Source organism: Fusarium fujikuroi, chromosome FFUJ_chr10 (genome assembly GCF_900079805.1).
Source record: "Fusarium fujikuroi IMI 58289 draft genome, chromosome FFUJ_chr10".
NCBI lineage: Eukaryota > Fungi > Ascomycota > Sordariomycetes > Hypocreales > Nectriaceae > Fusarium > Fusarium fujikuroi.
Genome location: NC_036631.1, coordinates 1,434,809 through 1,459,670, shown reverse-complemented (window position 1 = coordinate 1,459,670; position 24,862 = coordinate 1,434,809). Strand labels below are relative to the sequence as shown.

At 48.8% G+C, this 24,862-nt stretch overlaps 11 protein-coding genes; 6 read left to right on the top strand and 5 right to left on the bottom strand.

Annotated features, from left to right (window-relative positions):
• Positions 1-326: 326 nt before the first annotated feature.
• Positions 327-1,316, bottom strand: FFUJ_10756 (uncharacterized protein; the record flags this gene model as incomplete). XM_023569576.1 has 3 exons in its annotated part: positions 327-589; positions 659-1,023; positions 1,072-1,316. The coding sequence occupies 3 exons, from the start codon at positions 1,314-1,316 to the stop codon at positions 327-329; spliced, it is 873 nt and encodes a 290-aa protein (XP_023436772.1).
• A 223-nt stretch (positions 1,317-1,539) lies between these two features.
• Positions 1,540-3,546, bottom strand: FFUJ_10755 (related to ARCA protein; the record flags this gene model as incomplete). XM_023569575.1 has 7 exons in its annotated part: positions 1,540-1,673; positions 1,727-1,823; positions 1,873-1,979; positions 2,036-2,473; positions 2,518-2,791; positions 2,852-3,353; positions 3,485-3,546. The coding sequence occupies 7 exons, from the start codon at positions 3,544-3,546 to the stop codon at positions 1,540-1,542; spliced, it is 1,614 nt and encodes a 537-aa protein (XP_023436771.1).
• A 485-nt stretch (positions 3,547-4,031) lies between these two features.
• On the top strand, positions 4,032-5,710 carry FFUJ_10754 (related to benzoate 4-monooxygenase cytochrome P450; the record flags this gene model as incomplete). XM_023569573.1 has 3 exons in its annotated part: positions 4,032-4,579; positions 4,626-4,929; positions 4,982-5,710. The coding sequence occupies 3 exons, from the start codon at positions 4,032-4,034 to the stop codon at positions 5,708-5,710; spliced, it is 1,581 nt and encodes a 526-aa protein (XP_023436770.1).
• A 1,465-nt stretch (positions 5,711-7,175) lies between these two features.
• Positions 7,176-8,521, top strand: FFUJ_10753 (related to endopeptidase K; the record flags this gene model as incomplete). XM_023569572.1 has 3 exons in its annotated part: positions 7,176-7,478; positions 7,528-7,869; positions 7,922-8,521. 3 exons carry the CDS (start codon positions 7,176-7,178, stop codon positions 8,519-8,521), a joined length of 1,245 nt encoding a protein of 414 aa, XP_023436769.1.
• Positions 8,522-8,907: 386 nt separating this feature from the next.
• On the bottom strand, positions 8,908-11,091 carry FFUJ_10752 (related to tenascin X precursor; the record flags this gene model as incomplete). Its single annotated transcript, XM_023569571.1, has 1 exon — positions 8,908-11,091. The coding sequence occupies one exon, from the start codon at positions 11,089-11,091 to the stop codon at positions 8,908-8,910; it is 2,184 nt and encodes a 727-aa protein (XP_023436768.1).
• Positions 11,092-13,278: 2,187 nt separating this feature from the next.
• On the top strand, positions 13,279-14,043 carry FFUJ_10751 (uncharacterized protein; the record flags this gene model as incomplete). XM_023569570.1 has 3 exons in its annotated part: positions 13,279-13,305; positions 13,362-13,630; positions 13,758-14,043. 3 exons carry the CDS (start codon positions 13,279-13,281, stop codon positions 14,041-14,043), a joined length of 582 nt encoding a protein of 193 aa, XP_023436767.1.
• Positions 14,044-14,540: 497 nt separating this feature from the next.
• Positions 14,541-15,440, top strand: FFUJ_10750 (related to D-arabinitol 2-dehydrogenase; the record flags this gene model as incomplete). The annotated part of the gene is made up of 1 exon (XM_023569569.1): positions 14,541-15,440. The coding sequence occupies one exon, from the start codon at positions 14,541-14,543 to the stop codon at positions 15,438-15,440; it is 900 nt and encodes a 299-aa protein (XP_023436766.1).
• A 604-nt stretch (positions 15,441-16,044) lies between these two features.
• On the top strand, positions 16,045-17,328 carry FFUJ_10749 (related to Transaldolase B; the record flags this gene model as incomplete). XM_023569568.1 has 5 exons in its annotated part: positions 16,045-16,084; positions 16,141-16,328; positions 16,380-16,689; positions 16,743-16,896; positions 16,950-17,328. The coding sequence occupies 5 exons, from the start codon at positions 16,045-16,047 to the stop codon at positions 17,326-17,328; spliced, it is 1,071 nt and encodes a 356-aa protein (XP_023436765.1).
• An 84-nt stretch (positions 17,329-17,412) lies between these two features.
• On the bottom strand, positions 17,413-18,290 carry FFUJ_10748 (uncharacterized protein; the record flags this gene model as incomplete). XM_023569567.1 has 2 exons in its annotated part: positions 17,413-18,090; positions 18,156-18,290. 2 exons carry the CDS (start codon positions 18,288-18,290, stop codon positions 17,413-17,415), a joined length of 813 nt encoding a protein of 270 aa, XP_023436764.1.
• Positions 18,291-18,674: 384 nt separating this feature from the next.
• FFUJ_10747 (probable iron-dependent peroxidase) lies at positions 18,675-19,610 on the bottom strand (the record flags this gene model as incomplete). The annotated part of the gene is made up of 1 exon (XM_023569566.1): positions 18,675-19,610. One exon carries the CDS (start codon positions 19,608-19,610, stop codon positions 18,675-18,677), a length of 936 nt encoding a protein of 311 aa, XP_023436763.1.
• Positions 19,611-23,357: 3,747 nt separating this feature from the next.
• FFUJ_10746 (related to the plant PR-1 class of pathogen related proteins) lies at positions 23,358-24,167 on the top strand (the record flags this gene model as incomplete). XM_023569565.1 has 2 exons in its annotated part: positions 23,358-24,091; positions 24,146-24,167. 2 exons carry the CDS (start codon positions 23,358-23,360, stop codon positions 24,165-24,167), a joined length of 756 nt encoding a protein of 251 aa, XP_023436762.1.
• Between the last annotated feature and the right edge of the window lie 695 nt (positions 24,168-24,862).

Here is a 24,862-nt window from a genome sequence, read left to right as displayed (position 1 = left end):
GAGTGAGCTGTCTCTTTATGTATAGTCTGGTTGAGGGTTCAGTTTGTTGTTGTGGGGACATTCTTGAAGATATTGAAACGGGTGTTGTCAATGGCTTATAAGGTTTTAGTAGCGATGAAGTTTATGTCACAATTTTTGACAACTCGAGGGGTTTCGGCTATTTTACCACCATACGGGACGGATTGTTGAACGGCCTTCCACGTTTTTCTTCACTCGGCGAATCTAGTGAGATGGATAAATTGATACATCACATAACTTTCCAGATATCTTCATATAAACTGTGACATCGAATCATAAAGGCTCGCTTTCTCATGGGTGTCAGACTTTCACCACATGGTCTTATATGCGATGGCGCTGGTTGCAATTCCAACTGCAGATACGACAGCGACGCCTGACAAGGCACTCGTCAGATATCGTTTAGTGACTTCTGCCTCGTGATTTTCCCAGCCGGAAGCTTTGTTGACGTGAGGAAATGGTTCATCAGGAACTGTTTTATCCAAGAACTTGCACAAGGGTTCCCATCCGTCTTCGACATTCCATTCGAGGAGCTTTTCTTTCGGAACGAGACCGCGGATCATATTGCAATGTTCTATTTTTTCGTTAGTATTGTGATGCTTGACGATCACTGAGGGTCTTCGAACGCGTGTGAGTTACATACCCTTGTAAACCCATTTGCCATTCCTCGCAATTCCTGTCTCAATATTGCCGTCCAAGGCCCGAAAGAGGCCTGGCCACATAAACCGCTCATAAACATGCCAGCCCCAGAACGGCAATTTCCCGAGACAAGACAATAAATATAGAGCCCAGTTCTCATTGACACTCACTAGAGTCTTCACAGCACTCTCGTGCCACGCATCCAAATCTTTGCGGTAATTGAGGACGACCTTCGCATCGGGGTATGCGGCGATGAGTTCGGCTGCAAACACTGAAGCAGCGGCATCTGTGACAGCTACAGAGTGTCCGAGGATCTCGTCAAACTCGTCTCTTGTAATGGTAGTGTTGCCATCCAGCGAGCCGAACCATCTCCGCTATGTGAGTAACTTTGCACAGTGATGAGGGGTTTTGACTGACTTCTTTCTGCATAAGCGAACCCATTTCGATGAGTAATTGGGTGTCTCGTACACGATATCCCAGCCGTGGTAGGTGTGATCGTATCCAAGCTTCAAAAGCGCGGTCTGAAGAGACTCAGTCGCAGACCTGGGTAGGCCTACACAGAGCACCTCCATAGGCTTCGTTCGTTTTCGCGGTAGAGGTTCTGGCACTGCATAGACATAGTTTTCGAGGAAACGCCACCACCAACTGTTGAGAGACGGCATTTTACCGTATTTCCGTTGTCGATGTATGTTGTAGGACAATTAGTATTGTTAGGATGAAACCACGTAAGGTCGATGACGTAGAGTCAGATGTGGGGTTTGGCTGGGTAGGCTGGGTAGGCTGGGTAAATACGAAGTTTCCAGACGCCTTGGTATCCTTGCATGAATGGTAGGTATGTGTGCAGGCTCTTCATTAAACAGCTGGACTCTCTTTAAATGTCTCATCTTAGTCTCTGTTTTCCCACTGAGCCTGCAAGTCTCGCTGCAAACTCGATGTTGGCCAGGCATCTTCTCGGTCTACCTTCCTCAAGACATTTATCGCCGCATCTCGTTCCGCGTGATCAGTGATCCATGACCCGACTGTTACAAACAGAATTAGTCCCCGATCCAGATCTCAGTCTGCATTTGCTTACACAGCGAAAGGGCCAGGCATGTCATTCCTCTAGCAGGCGGTACCGGACTTGAAGAGGCGAGACCACACAGTAATCTCAGGAAATGCAGTATTCTTATCTAAAGGCAGTTAGTCATAGAACTATAGCTGCGAAGCCAGCAAACTGACTCTGATTTCCTTCTGGCATTCTAGATACTGAGTACCAACTTTCGGCATGCGGGGATCGTGAACAAGCATCATGAGCATGGCGAAATAGTAGTGGCTCAAGCCAAATACTATACGTGGTTAGAGACAGAGAGGCTGCTGGTGCACACCGGCGAAGATTACTGACCACAACTATCCAAAAGTACAGACACAACGGGAAATGATACTCCTTGAGATGGATCGCGCTCTTGGTAAAGGACTGGCGTGAAAGTTTGTGGTTTCTGACTGTCCCAATCCTCCAAGCGAGCTTCGAGGGCTTTATACTGCTGAATTGACGATCCTTCGCCTCCCAAACAGTATTCAACGACCTCAGCCTCAAGACAGAGTACCCGCTTGGCCCAAATTGTCTCGTCTGCGGGCGAGGAACTGCGATCGATTTCCAATTCTTTGACATTAGTTCTGGGTACCCTCTGATTAATGACAGCATTGAAAATATCCTGGCGCAGGTGAATCCATAATGCTGCCCCTCGGAATCCCTCCCAAGTCAGATCTTGTTCGAAAGACTCGGTGACTGATGCGTAGCCTCCCAACAAATGTCTTGCGTCATCTCTCCCGTGGATAGGTGCTTTAAAAGGTAAGCCATGGTCATTTATAGTACCAGTTACTTACCACTGAGCTCCTCATACCATCGGAGGATGGTAGAGCATGCTAAAAATGCACCGTCTGTAATACTTTCACTGTCATTGAGCATGGGCAGCAACAAACTGATGCATTTCTCGTGATATTCTTCTCCATATCTCGCATAGTCCTGAGCGATGTCAGGGTCATCCAAGAATCGACTCTTGTGGCTACTGGAGACAGCGAGTAATGAGTAGAGAAGGAGAGGACATCTCGGGGCTCGTCGAAGAGCTTCGTTGGTGAACCCAGGATCTGTGACTTCGAACTACATAGCCACGATTAAAGATTAAAAGAGAAGCTTGGGGGGGCTAACTTATGGTCTTACCCACGGTTTCGCTATGACTGTCTTGAAGTGGAGTAAGAGCTCCGCCGCGCGGTAGTCAATAGCTTGTGCGACCGGACGATCAACATAGAGGGAACCGGGCTTCACTATGAAAGGCGGTGTAGTGCAGTCTCCACTGGGCAGGGTACCATCAGTCTCGCTACAAAGAAACTCGTTGATGCTAAGTGGGTTATTGATCGGATTCTGGTAAGTTTGGTCATTGTCAATCGAGTTTGGCAAAGATGTTTGTTCTTGGATCAGTGCCAAAGCCCGTGAAACTCCCGATGAAGTGGACACAGGATGCGAGTCAGTATCTGAAGGTAAGGATGTCTTTACAGTATCAGAGTTAGTCTCCGCAAGTGTCAATGTTGCATTTCGATTTCGACGACTTTTATCTCTTGTTTTGGAGGTCTTGGAGGTCTTGGACTTGATGCCTGGGCGAAATAGGAAGAATGATCCGGCTTTGCATTCTCTCTGAGACTTGGTGCAGTTTGAGCAGGGCAGGCTACTCGAGTCACCTATTGGAGACAGTGTTAGAAGGGTAACGCTATATCTGTCTGACATCAAGCCTATACTCGCATTTCAAATGACGATCTTGACATGTTTGGCTGTGAGTTACGTCAGCTCAACTCGAACCCAAGGAACGCTTGCAGAGAGGATGCAGTGTACCAGGCTGTGTACTGTGATCGTCGACCCATGCTAGCGCTTCGATTCCTTACGAAACTTGGAGTAACAGGAGAAACGCGTTATCATGAGAAGAACTGGGAAAATATGCTCGAGAACTGAGGATCCCATAAAGGGAAATCTGGTCGAGGCGACTCTATATGGCTGCCTACAGTACTCACTCTACGCTAAAAGGGCGGGGTGCAGCACTGCTAAATTGCCTCTTTGGGTGTTTCTGTCCGAGCTTCTTTGGCAGTTGGGCCGATGCTGTAGCTTCACTACGCCGCAAAGTATAATTCGACAACATCAGAGAGTGATATCATAGCCGATTCTAAAATAGGTAATTTTGATCGAATGTCGGGGACTAGTTAACTATCAGCCACACTTAATGGAGTTGTAGGGTAGAGCTTCACACGAGTAATTCTGTCCGAAGCGTGGTCTCATACATCTATAAGTATCGTGTATAATCTATTTCAAAAATTGTATTAAGTTGACTTCCAATGTCTAAGGATCTCTCGATATGTTCTCGTTACCAATAAGCGCGGCAGAGTTGGCATTCCTTATCCCTCTAGCTTCAGTGGCGTTCCTCGTCTTGAAGCCTCTTCTTCATTATCTTCTTGATCCTCTCGACTTGAGAAAATATCCGGTCCCAAGCTTCCTTGCAGCAACGACTCATTTCTGGATCCTAAAGGAGACATGGCTCCAGCGACGGTCCAGAAGCATTCATCGTCAGCATGAAAGACTTGGTGATATCATCCGAATCGCGCCTAGTCTCCTCATCTTCAACATCCCGGAAGCCGTACCTGACATATATGGCCATGCTGCAGCTCGAAAGCTTGTGAAAGATACGTTCTATGACAAGATCGCTGGTGATGAGCGCGACATTGTCAACGTCATTGACCATGGTGATCATTCTCGACGGAGAAAATACCTTGCCAACTCATTCGCTCTGAAAACAGTTACGGACATGGAGCCTGCCATTAGACAGAATCTCCAGAGATTGATTGACTACTTAGATGAAATTACAACCCAGAGCATTACGAGTCAGACATTAGATATTCGACGATGGTGAGTAGCTTTCCGAATCAGATAAAACATCACTGAACAGATAAAGGTTCAACTACTTCACTTTGGACGTCATCGGGGACATGGCTTTTGGCCTCCCTATGGGCTTCCTAGCAGGAAGATGCGATACCACAAGAGTGAAATCTCCTGCAGGGCATGAATATTGTATCCTTAGTACTATTGATGCACTACATCGAGGGACAAGATTGTCCACGACTTTAGCTCAGCTATCCAGCATTCGATGCGTCAAAGTCATCAAACGACTGTGTAATTCCACAAATTGGTTGAAACAATCAACTGGAGCTCAGGGTATCAAAGATTTCGATAATGTCTGCATCAGCCAGCTAAATGGGGTAAGCATAAGAAAAGCCGTGATATTCACAAATCAACTGACACTCTATTTAGAGACTGGACAACGGCTCACCAGATCGTCCTCAACGAGACTTCATGAACAAGATTCTGAAGGACCGCGAGGGGGGGACTCGAGAGCTTTCATTCCAAAGACTTTTAGCTGAATCCATCGTCTTCATGAATGCTGGTAGCGAAACTACTGCTGCCGCTCTTTCAAGTACTCTATACTTTTTGCTCTCGAATCCAAAATGCTTCGAGAAGCTACGAACTGAGATCGACGCCAGACTAGAGCCTAATCATGACGGAATTGTCTCATACGATTCTGCTAGAGACGTTCCGTATTTGAGAGCATGTATTGACGAGTCATTGAGACTTCGACCCCCAATTGCCTACGCTCTGCAGCGTCTCGTGGTCTCTCCCCAAGGCGCAATTATTGCGGGCCATCACATCAAACAAGGGACGACTGTCGCAGTTTCACCATGGACTGTTCACCGGAACAGGAAACTGTATAAGAACCCTGATGAATTCGATCCAGGGCGCTGGTTTGACCCAGAGCAATTGTCCAATCTCAGAAGGTACAACATCGTGTTCAGTCAGGGACCGCGTCAATGCCTTGGCAGGCACATTGCGATTGTTGAACTGCAGATATTGATTTCAACCCTGGTACGGAGATACAACATTTACTTGGCGGACCAAGCAATGGACTTCGTCATCTTTGATCGATTCAACTCGAACCCTGGACCCCTTCCTGTCAAGGTGGAACAGCGAGTATTTGTGGACTAGCCAGGTTTGGTAGTTGAAATGGGAGAGATGCAGGCATGGCTGTAGGAGAGAAAGAGGCATCCAATGTATCCGTACTGTCTTTATAGGATGTCTGTAGTCTGTAGATAGACTAAATCATGAGACTGGAAAATCCCCTCGTTGAGCAGATGAGATCGGCATCGACGCTATCCTAATCGGCTCAGTGCTATCTTGAGTCACACTTCACTGGTAGGTCAAAGCGGTGAATGCCAAGTTGCGCCAACGACTCCCGGTCCGACGATCTCTCTCGTATCAAGTCCTCACATCTACCCGATTTGAGAAGCTCACTAGAAGCCAAGACCATAGTCAAGCTTATCTGACACTCCAATTAAAGTCCCTATCGCCAACACTTTATTTGCACCTCCGTGGTCGACATCGCACTAGTCATCAATACCGAGATAGTGATGAGGTTTCAGGCCTTGATTCGCGGAATCCGCGATACCCCTGTCTGCTAGCTGAGCGCTAAGCCAGGTATCTCGCATGCATAAACTAAGCATACTCTCTAGTGCAAACATAAGAACCTTTGAATATTCCCGTATGGGTAATGTGTCCGAATCACGCGAGCTCATTAGAAAGAGGATAAGGTTCAGGGGTACCAGGGTCACACGAGGCCTCTACTGCCGATCAACTCAGCGCTTTATCGCATTCATCCCATCAAATTGCGCTATATTCCCCCCTTTGCCGGATCGACACTATGGTTTTCCCTAACAAGAGGGTTCATCCCGTCCAAGGAAGTCCGCGCGCCTTTCCCTTTGTGAGGAGCGGCCCCGAACGAGATAGCGGTCATGGCAGAGCAAATGGCGGGGGAGGCCGATGTTCGCTAGGAGAAAAGGTACGGGAAGGATTAAGCAGGTCCGAGCATTCGAGGTGATAAGAAATTGATGACAGCATATAACCCCGCGGCTGCACCTGAACCCCAGCATTGGCAGCATTCATGCCCTGGCATGCCGTTGGACCCTTGAATACAAACATCTTTGCAACGTCTATGAGCTATTTTCGTCTTGATGACTCGTTCTGAACAGGAATAACATCTTCAGAGTTAGATTTATGGACCTTGATACCCAACTCCAATCATCAGCGACATAATCAAGGAGGAGCATAGTCTTGCAAGGTAGCTGGCCAAGATATTTCGAGGCTAACTCCGCTACAAGTCTGTCTTGGCAGTGGCACTTTTGCTTAATACTATTCATCCACTATCACTTTCCTTACTTGGACACCTCGGCCGCCGTGACGGTTTAGGAAGCTGAATAGTCTCTATCCGAACTCAACGCCATCACGCAAGACTTGGTGTTGATGATATGGATGATTGGATCTAATTGTATTATCAATCAGCTAAAGGTGTATTCATGCTGATCTGTGTATAAATACACTTGACGATCACCACGATAATCAGTTTTACTATCCTCATCCTCACAATCTCATCTCCTCTTGTATCTCTCTGTTCATCATGACTAGCTTCCGCCGCCTCGCTCTGGCTCTTGGAGCTCTGCTCCCCGCAGTCCTCGCTGCTCCTGCCGACATCCTCTCCAAGCGACAGGCTGTTCCCGACAAGTACATCATCACCCTCAAGCCTGATGCCTCCGACTCCTCTGTTGCGGCTCATTTGAACTGGGTTGGCGATGTCCACCGCCGCAGCCTCAACAAGCGTGACACTTCTGGCGTTGAGAAGACTTTCAATATCAGCAGCTGGAGCGCTTACTCGGGCGAGTTCGACAAGTCCACCATTGCTGAGATCAAGAAGAGCCCCGAGGTTTGTTTAAACATCTGGTCTTAGTCATTCAATCGCTAACATGCTATAGGTTGCTTTCGTTGAGCCTGACTACACTATGTACCTCAGCTACGAGGAGTCTGAGCCCGAGCTTACTGACCGTGCTCTGACCACCCAGTCTGGTGCCCCATGGGGTCTCGGCACGATCTCTCACCGAACCTCCGGCTCTACCAGCTACATCTACGACACCACTGCCGGCCAAGGCTCTTACGCCTACGTCGTTGACAGCGGTGTCCAGGTCAGCCACACCAACTTCGGTGGCCGTGCTTCTCTGGGTTACAACGCTGTTGGTGGTGCTCACGAGGATACCCTCGGTCACGGTACTCACGTTGCCGGTACTATCGCTGGTTCTACCTACGGTGTCGCCAAGCGGGTAAGTCAAACACTATACAATCTTGCCATTCAAAGACTAACCAGCTTTCCAGGCCAACATCATCTCTGTCAAGGTCTTCGCTGGCCGTGAGGGATCTACCTCCACTATCCTTGCTGGTTTCAACTGGGCTGTTAACGACATCACCTCCAAGAGCCGTGCTGGTCGCTCAGTCATCAACCTGTCTCTCGGCGGTCCCGCTTCTCAGACTTGGACCTCTGCCATCAACGCTGCCTACAACTCTGGTGTCCTCTCTGTTGTTGCTGCCGGTAACGGTGACGACGCCGGCCGACCTCTTCCTGTCTCTGGCCAGTCTCCTGCCAACGCTCCTAACGCTCTGACCGTTGCTGCCATCGACTCCAGCTGGCGCCCTGCTTCTTTCACCAACTACGGTGCCGGTGTCGACGTCTTTGGCCCTGGTGTCAACATCCTCTCCACCTGGATCGGCTCCAACTCTGCTACCAACACCATCAGCGGTACCTCCATGGCCTGCCCTCACGTTGCCGGTCTTGCTCTGTACCTCCAGGTTCTTGAGGGTCTCTCCACCCCTGCCTCCGTTACCAACCGCATCAAGTCTCTTGCCACTACTGGCAGAATCACTGGTACTCTCAGCGGCTCTCCTAACAGTGTTGCCTACAACGGTAACGGTGCTTAAATCCGATGGGATTATCCTGGGTGACATGGATAGAATATATCAATAGTATAAAATCAATACTACCGAAATCTTAAACTTAACTCTTAGGAGACCCCCTTGAATATGCATTTAGTCTGGCCCACGCTTATCATTATAAATTGAGGTAGAGTCATGACGTATCTAAACTAAATATCATGATAATTTCAACTAGGTTTGTGATAACATGCTCTGGCATACTCTACATTCGCTAAGGCTAAGAATCTAGGTAGCTCACGTCAACTTAGGTTTAAAAGGAATAGAAATCACTATTTTTATCAGAGGGAGATTGAGAAAAAGAAAGTTGTCAATTTGTGAGTTGAGGCTCGTACTACTGATACATAGGGGGTTTAGGGATTTAGCAAATAGGTTTAGCGACTACCAACAGCAGGGAGGCCAGGGGCACCGACAGGAGGGCAGGTGTGAAGAGTATAACACTCGTCGGTCTTGCCAATAACACATCGCTTGCCATCGAAGATAGTTCCCTCGCCACACTCAGGCACCTTGGTTGAGATGCAAAGACCACCACTGGGAGTAAGACCTCGAGGGCAACGGGGGGGCTCGACAGAGACACACTTGCCACCCTTTCTGGTGGTACCACTAGCACACTGAGGAGGTGTGACCGAGACACAGACATCATCTCTGAGCTCGGTTCCAGTAGGGCAACGGGGCTTTTGAGATGAGTCGCAAGTCTCGGTCTCAGAGTTGTACTTCATACCGGGAGCGCAACCAGGGTTCTTCTCAGAAGTACACTTGCTTCCGTTCCAGCTGGTGCCGGGTTCACAACGGGGAGGCTCCTTGGATACACAGCTGGTGCCGTCGAAAACAAGACCAGGTCGGCATTGAGGATCAGAGTGATCGACGCAAGCACCGCCATCGAAAGACTTTCCAGGGTCACAGATAGGTCGCTCCTTTGAAACACAGTTGGTGCCATCGAATTGCATGTTGTTGGGACAAGCCGGGACATCCTTCTCGGAGACACAAGTGGCACCGTTGAAGATGTAGCCAGGCCTGCAAATAGGTCGATCGTTTGAGATACAGTTGACTCCATTGAAAGAGCTTCCAGTAGGGCACTCTGGAGTAATGGAAGAAGTGCAGTCGTCATCATGGTGGTTGGTGCCACGCTCACAGACAGGAAGATCGGGATACTTGCAGTATCGGCCAACAACAGTGGATCCACGGGGACACTGAGGACGCTCCTCTGAGATACAGTAATCGCCGGTCAGGGTATGGCCAGGCTCACAAACGGGAGGAGTGCTAGAGATACACTTCTTGCCGCTGAGAACACTTCCGGGAGGGCAAGCCGCACGGTCCTCGAGAACACAGTTCTCGCCGTTGAAAACGGCACCAGGGCGGCAACGGGGGCTCTCAGAGATGATGCATCGTCCGTTAGTGTACTGTCCAGCACGGCACTGAGGAACAGACTGAACAATGCAAGTCTTTCCATTCCACTTCCCGCCGGTAGGGCAGCTGGGCTCTTCAGTGGGACTAACCCAGCAGCGGCCCTTGTCATGGTGAGTGCCAGGAGGGCAATCGTCCTCATCGTCAATAGACTTGAAGCAGGTGTCTCCATTGAAGTCAAAGTTCTTGTAGCAGCAGGCCGACTTTCCACTGGTCTTGTCAGACACGATGTAGGTGCCGCCAGGGCAAGAAGCCTTGCTCTCGGAGACGCAAACTCTCCCTTCGAGATTGAATCCAGGAGGGCAAGACGGCTTGTCTTCACAGACCTTGCCATTGAAGAATCCCGGCTCACAAGATGGGGGCTTCTCGGAGATGCAAGCAGTACCATCAAAGCTGGATCCATGAGGACATCTCGGCTTTGACTCGTGGGTGCATACTCCCTTGTTGATGACATAGCCGGGAGGGCAAGAAGGAGGGGCTTCGCCAACACAATTGCCGTCGGTGAGTTTACTGCCGGGAGGGCAAGACGGCGGCTTTGAATCAACACAGCTACCGTCCTCGTACTTGAAAGGGGCAGGGCACTGAGGCTTGCTGCTTGAAGTACAAAGACGGTTCTTAAGAGTAAATCCTGGAGGGCATCCAGCTTCCGAAAGGGAGACACAGTTGCCGTCATGGTATTGGAACCCAGGGTTACAACGTGGCTCGGCCTCAGATTCGCAGGACTCGCCGTTGAATCGGCTACCAGGAGGACAGCTAGGTGCGGTGCCGATACAGTTGCGACCATTGTAGATCAGACCATCAGGGCACTTGGGTGGCTTCTCGCTGATGCAAGTGTTTCCCTCAAGACGAGTACCCTCAGGGCAGACAGACGAGTGAGGGAAAACACAGCCAGTGCCATCGTTGACAGTTCCAATGGGACAGCAATGGCTGTTACCAGAAGCATCTTGGAGAGGCACAATCTGGCTCAGATCGATGGACCGAGCTGGATGAGTGCTTGGGATGTCAAGCTGGGGAGGCGGGCTAGAGCCATTGCTGAGTACAGAAGGCAGTCCAGCTTGCTGGACCATAAGACGAGCATCGAACGGAACATCCTTTGCTGTGCTGGTCAGCGCAAAGCTGGAGAGCACGATGATGGTCCTCCAGGATTCATGCATGGTTGGGAAAGGAAAGAGAAAGGTGAAGGAGGATGGGGAGATGAGGAGTTATCATGAACCTCAAGTGCGGTGGAAGGCCTCTTTTATCTATAAAGTTTTCTTTCCGGTTCGTTGCTTCCAGTCTGTACTTAGATCCATCATCCACGTCTCATAGTTTACTGACGGTATGATACCTTGGCAGTCGATGTCCCGACCCAGCAGCGCCATGGCTGGCAATCTTTGGCGGTTGTCAACGGCCGTCAATTCTCGGATGTCGCTATACCGACCGAAATTCGTTGTTTTAACTTGCTATTGGAGTTTGATTCAGATGGGGCCTTTCGTCTCACTTGTGCCGGTCGGTGGCTGGTGTGATCTACAACAGTCCCTTCCAAGCAGGGATTGTCTCTCAATTGCATTCTTAAGATGCGGGGATGAAACTATCGTAACCTGGCTTTGATATCCCCATGGAGCTTCTTGCCATTGCAAGCCTTGGTCCCACTAGAATCTCACTGTGAGCTAAATCTCAGCTAAGGGGTACTACTTGGGGGATAGCGAAAAGATTGGGAGGGTATTCGCAAGTGAGTGAGGACTTCGATAAGTCTAGCACATCTTAGGATAAGACTCAGTAGACTACTAACCTATCCTGCCTCCCTTGCTCAGTGGTCTCAGCCATTCTGATAACCTAAGGATCGCCTTGATGGCTCCCTTCTCCTCGATAGTCTACTGGCTGCGTTTCTTCTACTAGATCACGGAATGCCGAGACCTTTTCTTCCAAAACAGATGTTCTGACGCTCCCAATGCTGTTTCGATACGAGGGATAATCATGATGTGACGCCAATCTTGGTACTTTGGCAATGATACTGGGGAGCCGGAGTTTGCGAACATGAGCTCATGGGCAACTATCACATACAATGTCTCACTTTTGGCTGTCAAAAGGCTTGCCTCCCATCCCGAGTGAAATCACAATTTCTTCTCTGGGTAGCTGTACAGCCTCTTGTCACTATTTGGACTTGCTTTTAGGTAATGATAGTCGTATCGCTAGAACGTGGTGCCAAATGTGAGGCCTTCAGCTGGATGTCTTGGCCGATCCCTTGTCGTTCTGAGTGAACTTCTGTCTCACTGATGTTACCACAACGCGCAGATATAGATTTAGGCCTCCCTTTAGTATGTCTCAAGGTTTTTATTTGCGGGCGATCAGCACCGAGCTCGGAACGGGCCATCGGGTCTGCCGGCGGAAGGGATTTTCTCTCAGACAGGCCATACCTAACTTGTAGAAGAGGCCGTTATGCCAAAGTTAGTCTTCGTTGATCATATATTTCTTTGATCCAACAGTATTCGTTATGTCATTTCCCGATTCTTTCTTATGCAGCCGCCATTCACCTTAGCCAGGCTTTTTCTGGCCATGTCCGTCCTTGCATGACAGCGGCCTCAGCTGAGATGCTTGTACAGGGATCTTCTCAGACACTTCAGGAGCTTGAATATCTTCGGATTGGCCAATTTGCGAGGTCGTCTGCATTCGAGTCTGTCCCAATGAGAGGGCTGAGACGGGCTCTGGTCATTTCGTCACCATCACCAACCTTCGTGTGCATCTACATGAGGAATGTGCGTGTGCCCGCATCTCGCTATGCTCTTACGACGAACTGGCATGTGATGCAGATCAATGCAGCTGTCGGACAAATCCAGCGTCCCGTATCTTTGCTATCCCATTTGAGATGGGATTTTCAGTTCAGTCTCAGATTGACGTCGGTATATACCAGGCAAATACCGACGGAACCCTTCCGATAGACTGCTGTCTCAATTTTGTTGGAATATGTTCATTGCGGCAGGCCTTTTGAGGGTCTTCAGCCAGCCATTTTCGATGCGGGGATGCCTTTTTGGTAAATATTGAGACAAGACTGGTCTTGAAGCATTTGAGACAACTGTAAGCGCTGGGAAATGACGATGAAATGTCTAAGAAAGAGGAAATTGAGAGGACATAAGCTCAGTAAACGCCATGACCTAATGGAGGCGACCATCTATCATGCTTGATCCGAGTGAAGTTTTTATCTTGTCAGTGTAAATGTCGGTGTATTATCAAGAGCTGCGTATAAAGCATGGCATGGAGAACGCTCTGAGTCTCTTCTTCATTCAAAGCTCATCACTCATCTCGTCATAGAACTCAAACGCTTTCAAACATTCCTTGACCTCAATCGCCTCTCAAAGCCCATCATGGTCTACTACGCTTTCCTCAAATGGGTATGTCTCCAAACTTCATCAGCCATTGTGCGACCAGCAGCCTGATATTGCCTTAGCAAACTTCCGAGCCCAATTATCGATACCTTCTTACAGCTCCTAATGCTGAGACTATCGATGAGTGGTGGCGAGAGGCCTCTACCAAGGATCCAGAGCATGTCAAGCGTCTCGGCCCTGATTTCTACTCTTGGGGCAGCGGCGCTCAGGCGTGGGACCTGGCTCCTTCATTCTTGAACAAGATCATATATACCTTGCTGAATGATGTGGATGGTCGTATCATATCCAACTTCGCTCAGCCTCCAAGAGTCAGCGTCCTTAGTGGTGATTCGTAAGTTCCCTCGATGCATTATTCTGAAACTTTTTATGTGATGTACTGTAGCAACTACATTCGGTCCAAGTCTAGCCCAGAGCTTTACTGGCTCGAAAAGGGTAATTTGATCTATGCGACTAAGCAGGGTCGCACTCGCTTCACCTTCCGGCTGGACGGGGCGTGATAGTGACAGAAACAGGACTGTCATCATCGGCAAGGACTACATCTCCGTCAGTGCAGTTGGAGGATCTACTCAAAAGTATGTCAGCGTCAACGACAATGGCGAGGTCGTCCTGAGTGGACATAGTTGCCGCATATACTACAGTGACTTAAAAAACATGTATCTTGCCCATCGAGAGATTGAAAATCTTGGAAATGCTTCTCTTATGAAGGCTGATGGCTTCGGTGAGGAGTGGAAGCTCATCAGATAGATAGAAGCTAGGATCTGTTAGCTTCTTCATATTGAATAACCCAAAGTCAGAGAAACAATAAACATTTCGTTTGTAACCGTGTAAAATTTACTTTCGACTTCAACCTTGCTATCAATGCTGGCCTCGATTGCTCATCTTTGCGTCTGCAACATGCAGTGATTCGCTGCCCTTCTGTGAGGCGACTGACTGTGAGCGCTAATGCGGTTACTGTACAGTAACAAGCACACAGCCAGTTTCATTGGTTGAGAAGCCCAGCAAGCCCCATTGATCAGCATGTCACTGTACAGTATCGGCAGCTTACGACGCCAGTCAGTATCTCCTTCAAGACTGAGTCGGAGTAATCAGTATATGAATGTCTAACTGAGAATCTTCATTTAACAGATATTTGAATACTGCTTTTCCCTTGTGATCCTCGTTGGTGGTTTAATTCCAGCTCATTCATCATCCTTGTTTTGTATCGATCGCTTCACTGTACTACCCCTCATTGCTTGGTCAAAATGTCCGTCGCCCGATCTGAGCTCAAGTTTCGCGCTCCTCCGTCAATGCAATTGAGTGACGGCTCAGCCAAGTCCAAAACATCTCCCCCAAATCATGTTCATTCTAAAACCACATCTCTGGATCGAGCACGAGCTCGATTCGCGGTGACGGGCAATGCAATTGTGACTGGTGGCGCTGGCGACATCGGATCTGTCGCCTGTCGAGCTCTGCTTGAACACGGACTCCAGGGACTAGCTATCTTTGACCTACATCCCGATTCTGGGCAAACCACAGTCACCAGTCTTCAAAATGACTTTCCTGAGGCGAAGATCACATTTACCAAGGTTGATGTGACAGATCCCGAGTCCGTTGAAGCCGCCGTTGCCAACGCGGAGCAAACCATTGGCCCCATTAACATCTGCCTCTGCTTTGCAGGCATCGCCTTTGCTGCGCATGCTTTGGACATCACTCCACAGCAATTCAAGACCATGTTTGATGTCAATACCACAGGCTCATTTCTGGTAGCACAAGCTGTTGCAAAGCGTATCGCAGGCGGAGGAACCGGTGGCTCAATCATCCTGATGGCAAGCATATCTGCCCATATAGTCAACTTTCCTCAGCCTCAAGTCCATTACAACGCGGCAAAGGCGGCCGTCATCTCTATGAAAAGTTCACTTGCCGCAGAGTGGGCGGTACACGGTATACGTGTAAACAGTATCAGCCCGGGGTATATGGACACTATTCTTAATGAGGGAGACGGTTTGGCCGAGCATAGAGCTATTTGGGTAAACAGAACTCCATATGGCCGCATGGGAAACCCGGAGGAACTCACGGGTGCTGTTGTCTTGCTCGCAAGCAAAGCAGGTAGTTACATCACTGGCGCAGATATTCTTGTAGATGGCGGGATCAGTGTCTTCTAGAGACCCTTGAGAAAGTATTGGCAGTACACTCTAGTCCCGATCAGCTCCTAACACGATTCTTATTCCTCTAAATTTTTCAGATGATAAGGCCAAGGCGAACCATCTTAATGTACCGGTCATCCACTGATAATCCGCCTGATGATGATCAGTCAAAACTTCCATCGCCTACATCTCGTGAGAACTGCTCTGCAGCATTTCACACAGACGCAATACATAAACACTTTTCATGTAATTCTTATTTTATATTCATATAAAATACGACAAAAAGAGACACCAATAGCATTATCCCATGGCCGTACAGTCGCCACGCGCACGAGGCAACTGGACAGTCTGCGGTACTTGTAATGGCTGGGTTACTGGACTGTCCTTCCCACTTGACAGCATTGGTTCATACCTCTGAGGGTGTAAGGAACTGTACAGTTCATGCATTAGCGTCTCTCCTATTACTCACCAAGGCGTCTTCCACTGCCTTGTCCATAGGCACTTTCCACCATCTTTCGGGGGTTTCAGTCAACTATAAATGAGCCCTTTCCTTGTTCTAAACATTCTTAATGTCACCCTCTATCTTATAGCCTCTGTGCTCTCCACGCAGCGGCCATTCACCATGAGTACAGTCACCTGGCTTGACAAGCTCCAGGAGCAAGGTATAACAACCTTTCCTCTCCTCTATGGCCATCATGCGTACTGAATTATTTGACAGTTAAGATCGATATTGACTGCATGGATCCAGAAGAGGCGAAGAGATTTCTACCTTTCAAGCCACACGATCAAACGAGCAATCAGCGCTTGGTCTATGAGCAAATGGTATCTCCTGAGAACCGCGAATTATTCTTAAAAACTGTTAAAAAAGGCAAAGATGAAAGATGGGAGGTAATTCTTGATCGCATGGTAAGTCACTCTATCTATCTCGTGGCTACTTGTTCTCATCATCATTTGCAGAGTGCCCTGCTGTGCGCCAGAAACATAGAGAACATCCAGGGACGCGTCTTGCTTCAGACCTCAGCTTTTCACGCATACGACACTACAAAAGTTGTAGCCCAGGCCCGGTCCTATGTATGCGAGTTGGAGAAGCTCGGTATCTCGAAGGATCGGATTTGTATCAAGATTCCGTGCACAGGTCCTGCTCTCAACGCTAGCCCGATTCTACTCAGAGAAGGGATCCGCACGCTGGGAACTTCTCTATTTTCTGTTGCTCAAGCCATTGCTGCCAGTCAGGCACAGACGTTGTCTATTAGTCCCTACTATAACTGTGAGATCCTATCTCGTTTGTGTGGCTCTTTCGATGTACTCACGTCCTCATAGTGCCTTGGTATCATACCGACCGAGAGCAGTGGCCCGATGCTCAAGACCCGGCTCTCGATCATCCTATGTCACCCAGGGTCGTACAAATCCAGCAGGTCTACAAGCGACTTCGAGAAGAGACTGGTAAGACGCAACCACTACTCAAACCAGCAAGGTAGGTACCAGAATTCTAGAGGGTGAGACCTTGGCACTGACTTTTCTTGACAGCTTCATATCCGCTCGTGAGGCAATGGCCATGGCTGAGCTCGGCTGCGATCATGCCACTCTTCCTGAAGATATTCTCCTCCGACTCTCGCAACTAGATGCTGATGCAAACCCGCCACCTGGCAGTGATTCTGGCATGAAGACCGGTGCCCCATCACAACGAATTGCCCATCTAGCACAAACTGATCCCCTTGCCGGTTCAAACTGGTCTGGGCTTCCAGCACTTGATATCGACTATCTGGCAGATAACGGGGCCGCACTAACCGAAGCCATCGCTGCCGACACCGTTGCCCAGAGGGGGCTTGACCAAGCTCTGGAGGCATTTAAGGCAAACGAGCTGCAGAGTCGAGATGCAATCGAAGAAGTCTTAAAGCAGTTCTGAAGATCGTTACTTCGTTTTTCCATTCCAACTGATAATAAACTCTCGTTAAATAAATAAAAACTCTATATCTCATTATCTCCTACATTATTCTGGAAAAACAGATGATAAAACATCGCTTCCACTGAGACCACTAACCCAAGCCGAACCCTCATCAACGACTCCCTGTGTCCAGAAACTCTCCATCGAAGGATCATCCAGATACGAATGACTGAGACCCAAAAGATCTGGGAATGGAAAACTGGGCTCGGCCGCTGTATTCAGGCACAAGTTGAAGTTCACTTGTGGTTCCTGGTATGCTGATACAGGTGCAGATCCGGGAGTAGTTTCTAGGCTGCTTTGGATGGTGTCTGGTGTAATATTGACATCTGTTTGCAGGGCAGGGGGTGCACAAGAGTTGTCAGGTGAGAAGCCCATTCCGTGTGTTGTCTCATGTTGGACTTGGGAGTATTCTTTAGCCCAATTATCTCCAAAGCCTGCAGGGAATGTCCCGAAGATGTGATTCTTTGTTTCAGCTAGTTGGGCCATAGCTGGGGTCAAGAGTTTGGCCTGGGCTTGAGGCATAGATGGTCCCCCAATCTGAGCACGCAGAGCATTTACCTCAGCGACAAGTTGATGGTTCTGATCGACGACTTCTTGCATGTCACTAGCTGCCGCTATTGAGAGTTCGCGCTGTTGTTTCACATGCTCTATGCTCTTGTTTACTATGAGAACCTTTGTAAGTCGTCGAGTATTGGCAAGGTCGGGCAACAGGCGCGCCAATTCCTAATCGAGCACCACAACAAGGTTACTGGGTGATATCTTGAGATCTTCACTACAGGTGGCCTCACCAGAAAATCTTCTTTTAGTTCGCCTCGGCGTTGTTTCTCGATAGCCAGGTTCCTGGCCGTGACATCGGGTGGCAAAGGCCTGGGTCGATTCTTCCGCTTCGGGCGTGAATTCTTGGTGATTCCAGCATTAGACATGGTATGATTTATTTGCAAAGTATTTGGTAATGGGTAAAGATTGTAAACGCGCCGTGGTTTCGAAGTGATTGTGAGCGAAATTGCGAGGGACCTGTCTGACATTACATCACCAAATACGCTATTGACGTGGTGGGAAGGTCGATCTGATCGGCCCGTATCAGCACCGAATGTGACATTTAATTGGCCGAGATAATTACTGAAGGTGCGTTAACTGTACAGTAAACATGTGGCACAGGAGGTCTATGATTAGATGTACTGAGGCTGGGCTACGGGTTGAATAGCATAATTTATGCATCTCTCACAGACTACCCACTAATTTATGGTCGTTTTATCCTTATTGATATTTCGACTACTTCTCTCAAGACATCGCAGCTTGCCCTCTAATCAATCATCGTCAAGACCAGCAAGGAAATCAGCCGACGGTACAAAGAATGTCGAGCCTGTAACTGCCTTTGAATAGTTGAGAATGCGATCATGCATCCCAGGCGGAACACCGACAAACATGCGCTCTAGCATCTTCTCAATGACCCAAAGTTTCTTCGAGTAACCGATAAAATATGTGCCAAACTCACCCTGGGCCGGAGATCCGAAGGGCATATTATCACGTAGAATATCATGCTCACTTCCTCCCTCGTCTTCAATCGTAGCAAGACTCTTGTGGGACTGCTGTTGCCCTTCGTCCGCATCATCAAGCTCGATGTTATCCAGCTTCGTGCGTCCTATGATGGCTTCTTGCTGTTCCGTCTTGAGAGTCTTCCATGCTTTGAGATCGTGAAGATATTTCTGCACCACGACATAACTGCCTCCCACAGCAGTCGAGTCGTCTTGTGCAGTGATAAGCACCGAGTCCTTCACATCCGGACCGACAGGGTTGGCAGTTCCGTCGACAAACCCAAGGACATCGCGCGTATCAAAATACCTAAAACCGACTGTCTCATCTTCAAGCTTGACGGCATCACCCAGTCTGTCCATGAGTTGTCTCTCGAATTCAAATGCCATATCTCTTCTCTCGGAGCGAATATGAAAGAAGATATCACCTGGCGTTGACACAGCAGTATGCTTTGATCCCTTGAACTCTTTGAAGGGATGTAGCTCGTTAGGCCGAGGGAGTTTGGTCAATCGGTCCCATGCCGAGCTTCCAATGCCAACAGTACATGAGAGATTAGCGGATTGGTGGCGAATTGATATGTTCTTGGTAATGTCTGCAATGCTAGACAACGTTGATCGGATTGTCTTGCTGGCATCCGGGTTGTCTGTTGCCGAGAGAACGAGGAATGTCGCCGACTGCGACAAAGGAGATTCCACCGCCTGAGGGTTCATTTTGAAACCGGATGGAACGGAACTTGACGAGAAGCGTCTTGGCTTACAAAAGGAGGAATTTGTAACTTTTAGGCAGTGGATTGATGTAATACGTGAGACGGAAGGACCCAATGGTGCCTGATACGTGATGAGGACGCGACAAGACAGCATAGCTTATCTTGGGAAGCTCAAACAGCGCCTACGATACGATAAATTGCTCACGGATGTCAGCGCCAAATGCGGCATTGGCTGGCTCGTATAGCCTCTAAGTGCATATTCAAAGGATCACTACACGACTTTCGCTGACATGAGCTTTGTAAGTCTTCAGTAAATGCAAGATAGCTTCAACCTTATTGGAGGTATCGGCGTAATCATGACGCAGAGGGCTTACTTATACTGATTGCGGAATGAGTAATTGGCCAATGATGAGGTTCGCAAAATAATCAACACTGGCGGGGTTGTTCTCACGATTGCGCTTATCGATAAGACTACCTGTTTGTGACCTAACAGATAAGTGCTGTCTTACGCCTTGATAAGGCCAGACCAGTTAGCGCGTAACATCACAACCACTTTCGCTGTATCATGAACCAGTAGTGTTCCGGGAGCATTCACAGCTACCACACCGTGAAGGGGAGGATAATTTGATACTTGCCAGTCCGTTAGTGTTGCGTACGGACTTGAGAGATTATAGTTGGCAGTAAGCGAGCAATATGCTGGACCAAAGTAGAAATGTCAGTTTCATTTTGTGATCTCAATGTTCAGAAATGGTTACATGGACTGTGGATAAGGACACGTCAGTTTCTAACGTAAGATAATTCAACTTAATCATCACAAGTCTTAGAAATTATTTACTACTTGTATTGAATTGCAACTCTGACAATGGATGCTGGTTGTATAATAAATCATCGACCTACCCTGGATATCTAAATCTCTTCACAGCCCGCTCTAGCCTTGTTTGGACCAAAGTGAATTGCTTCTACTGGTAATACCTGTAAGCATAGCATCTGGTTGAATCTTTGAGACAAACTATTATGTTTCTTCGTTTCTTATTAACAACTCAACAGTTTCGCAGGTGATTACCCACGCCATTCACCGCGGAACTTCACATGTCGAATGAACTACTCTTTAGACCGTAGACCTGGCATCACAACCATACGAGGATATTCACGGCGAAACTTCCCCATGAAAGTTGTTTACCCTGTAAGCGTCGTATAGCGATGAATAAATGCCGTGCTACAAGGATCTAGCGAGGTGAGGCGTCGGCAGAAATTAATCAATCTGACAAAGCAATAGTCGCAAGCCATGGCCTCGTTAGGAAGGCAGCTGATGTGGCGGTTTCAGAGGAATACGGGAAGTTTAAGATTGCTGGTTCGTGCGCAGAAAAGCCCAGACTCGTCCATTATCCCTGTCATTAGTGCATACGGGCAGCGCTTTGGCAGCCTTTTAGCTTTGGGTAGATCTTCTTTCGTGTGACCCAAGATACGTTACGATACGATAAGATAGAATGTCTGAAAATATCTTCAAAGAACCGTCTCTTTGAATGAGTCGCTGCTTGTTTCATCAAAGTCGGTCTGCTTACGCGTAGCCCACTTGGCATTCCCCGCTCGCCAAGTTCTTGCACAGCACAGCGAAGCAAGGCACAGCACACAGTGCAGCATGCAGGATGGAAACAAAGCCACCCGATCAGAGGCCAGAGGGATAAACAATCGTGGCTCGCAGAGGAATCAGTGGATGAGGGAGCTGAAACCTCATTGTTACAGTGAAATTTGACAAGCCACGATCCCAGCTTCCGGTTCCAAGGCTCGGAAATGATCAAATATCAATGCGAGACGAATCGTAGTCATCCAGAATCCTATCGGAAATAAGCCTTCACAGGACCCCTGTGACTACAGGGCAGAATTTCTGAACACGGACCGGCCATGAAATGCACGTCCATCCAAAGCGGATCATCTGGGCAGATGCAACCTCAAGTGCCAGTGCCAGCTTCCGATCATCAGGAACGTTCTTTAGCACCGGCAGACGAGAGATTTCCTTTCGCCGATCACTGCAGTCACTCACTGACCTTCTGTGAGACCTGCGCGAAAAACGTCGGCACACGAGGCGAGGCGTGCATTTGCTATGATCGACCGCCTGGCGTACGGTGAGAAACAAAGGGCGCTTGCAGGTGATTGGGCTCTCGTCAGGGAGAAGCGCTGTGGCGTTGTTTCGATGACGGTCTGCACCCGCGAGGTCCGACAAAGAAGACTCAAAACACCGATGGCTGTTTCAACAAAACATGCTCAACAGCTAGAGGGATCCATTGTATGAGGAGTTTGTTGTTCTCGTTGAAACCCCCTTTTGCTCTTTTGCTGGTCTTGAGCCACGTTCGATGACATTCTACTGCGCGGACAGTGGCATGTATTGCAAGTTTGGCGGAGTGCCAGCCATCGTGGACCAATGATATAGTGCATCTGTCCCTTGCAGTAGCTGCAGTTAGCCTGTTACAGAGGCAGCAAAACAAACGAGTCAAGAAAAAGCTAGCAAACTTTTTTTTTACCTTGACAAAACACGACCGGTCGTCTCGGCCCCCTTTCTCACTTGCATATGGAAGGAAGGAGAATAATAACGTAAGTGAATGAGTGACTGAGGGGAATTTGTTGGGCTTTGGCAGGGTGTTTTGCATCACTGCCAATTTTCAAGGCTGATTTCGATCAATCTTGAAAAACATCCTGGCCCTGGTCGGCAGATCCCTGTACTCGGGGATCACATTACGAACTTGTAACTTTATTTTATATTGGGAGGCGTCGCCCGTGATTACAGAAAACCCGGGGGGATGAGGATAGTCCATGTCTGTGCGACGAGACTGGACGACACCAAATGCCCAGCTGTCTTAGATGCGCTTTGTGCACCTTGACGCTCATCATCATCACAAAGAATGCACTAAAGCGCTGCACGTACCGTTCGTATTCCCCGTCCCATCCCATCCCCCGCGGTGAAGGGCGAATGGTACCTTTTGCCGCCCTCGCCTAGTGGCGTCAAAATACCGCGCCGGCATGTTCAGTCCCTGGTCCAAGAACAAGCCCCGGCGGCATGTCATCTCGTCTCGTTGCTGGCTGACTGCGGCGTCAAGGCGAAACACGCAGGCAAGATCTGGGTGTAAGGATTTAATATTGCAGGACTGTTATGAGGGGTTTCAGTGTGGCATCCCTCCCCACACTCAACCCGAGCTTCCCATCCGGAGACTCGGGTGTCAGCTGCGAGACCTCGTATTGATTGGTTCGGCAAGCTGAGGCCATCAACGGTTTTCTTTTTACCCCTGGTCTAGTCTAGCTAGTTTAGTCCGCTTACCCCTGGATCAAGCAGCCCATCGGAGCATCATCCCTTTGAAACACAGAGCTCCGCTCTTTCAATCAATTCGATGTTGTTCGTTGTCCAGGGACCAAGGCCCAGGCTTGCACATCGAATTTCGTTTTTCACATGGCACCACACCAACTGTCGGGATCATTGACATGTCTCATCCAATGGGATCATCACACTGGCTGACTGCTGTACAACTATATTATAACCTTGATTCCCGTCCCCCCATCTTCTGTTTCTTTTCCTCTCCAGACTCAATCAGTCTTGTCACTCATTCCTTTAACAGGCAAACCACTCATTCATCCTTGAAGGATCATTCTACATTCTTTCACTCCTTAACACGTTCTTTTTAAAGCAACTCGAACAATTTTTACAGCCCAGTCCCGGTGACGTTAACCAACAACAACAACAACAACAAAACTCTCAATCAAGATGCATTTCTCAAGCTTCATCGTTTCCATGGTGGCCGCTGGCGCCATGGCCGCTCCCCACGGCAGCTGGGGCAACTCCAACAAGCACTACAAGGTCGTTACCGAGTATGAGTACGTCACTCACTACGTGACCGCTGGAGGCAACGCTCCCCAGGCCACCTACGCTCCCGAGCAGCCCGCCGCCCCCGTCCAGGAGGAGCAGCCCGCTCCCGTCGTCGTCGTCAAGAAGCCCAAGCAGAACCCTGCTCCCCAGCCCGAGGAGGAGGAGCCCGTCACCACTCAGGAGGAGGCCCCTGCTGCCACTCAGCCCAGCTCCGACTCTGGCTCTGGATCTTCCAACCTCGACGCTGATCAGCAGAAGGCTCTCGACCTCCACAACGAGGCCCGCAAGGCTGTCGGTAACGAGCCTCTCTCTTGGGACGACTCTCTTGCCTCCGGTGCCCAGGAGTGGGCCGACCACCTTGCTCAGCTCGGCAGCCTCCAGCACTCTGGGGGTGACGATGGCGAGAACCTCTACATGGGCAGCGGCTCCAACCCCTACGCTTCTGCTGTTGAGGCTTTCCTGAGCGAGAAGAGCCAGTACAACGGCGAGGCCATCTCCGGCTCCAACTACATGTCCTTCGGTCACTACACCCAGTGCGTCTGGAAGACCACCACCAAGGTCGGTATGGCCGTCGCCAAGGACAGCTCCGGTGCCTCTTGGGTTGTCGCCCGTTACCAGAAGCCCGGTAACATGTAAGTTCCCATAACGCTCTGCCATTGATGTAACACTCACTAATCATGATACAGGATCGGTGACAAGCCTTACTAAATGTCAACACCGTTATGGACGGATGCTTTAGGGTCGGGATAGCTGGCAGCGATCTTTTGATGTATCTTTTTCACTTCAAGTTATGAGAGCGACTCACCAGGGCTATGAACTCACATTTCACTTCTTGAATAAACCATTCGCGTTTTCTTATGCGGATTATTTGGTTTACTGACAATATGTATATACTTGTCTCACGCAATTACGACCTTTGCATTCACGTTCATGAACGACTTTGTCTCTGCCGATGCTTCTTGGTGATGTGTTCAGTGAATGAATCAACATTAATGTTCCACGAAAGAGCACGGGGACATTTGCTGTAACATTGACGTAAAGTAGTGCAGAGTGAATCGTACGCGCTTTTGCTTGTGCAATACTGTAACATGAGCCTTATCAGCCGACACTTATGTATGACAGGTACAAGTGCGATGTAGTATCCTCGGCCTCTATTTCATAATTTTCTTACAGCAAAGCAGTCTCAAGTATCATTTCAAAAACTTATAACAATACTCGTTCTTCGAGTCCGTACAACTCATGAATAATATCACAATCCAACAATGCTTGGTTCCCGATATCGTCTTGAGAAGTGTACCCACGGAAGGTTCATCCCTGTCTGTTCAGCGCCAGCTTGGTCAACAGCACAAGAAAAGCAGATGTTCTATAAGACGCCGACATAATAAATCATCATTTCAGACACA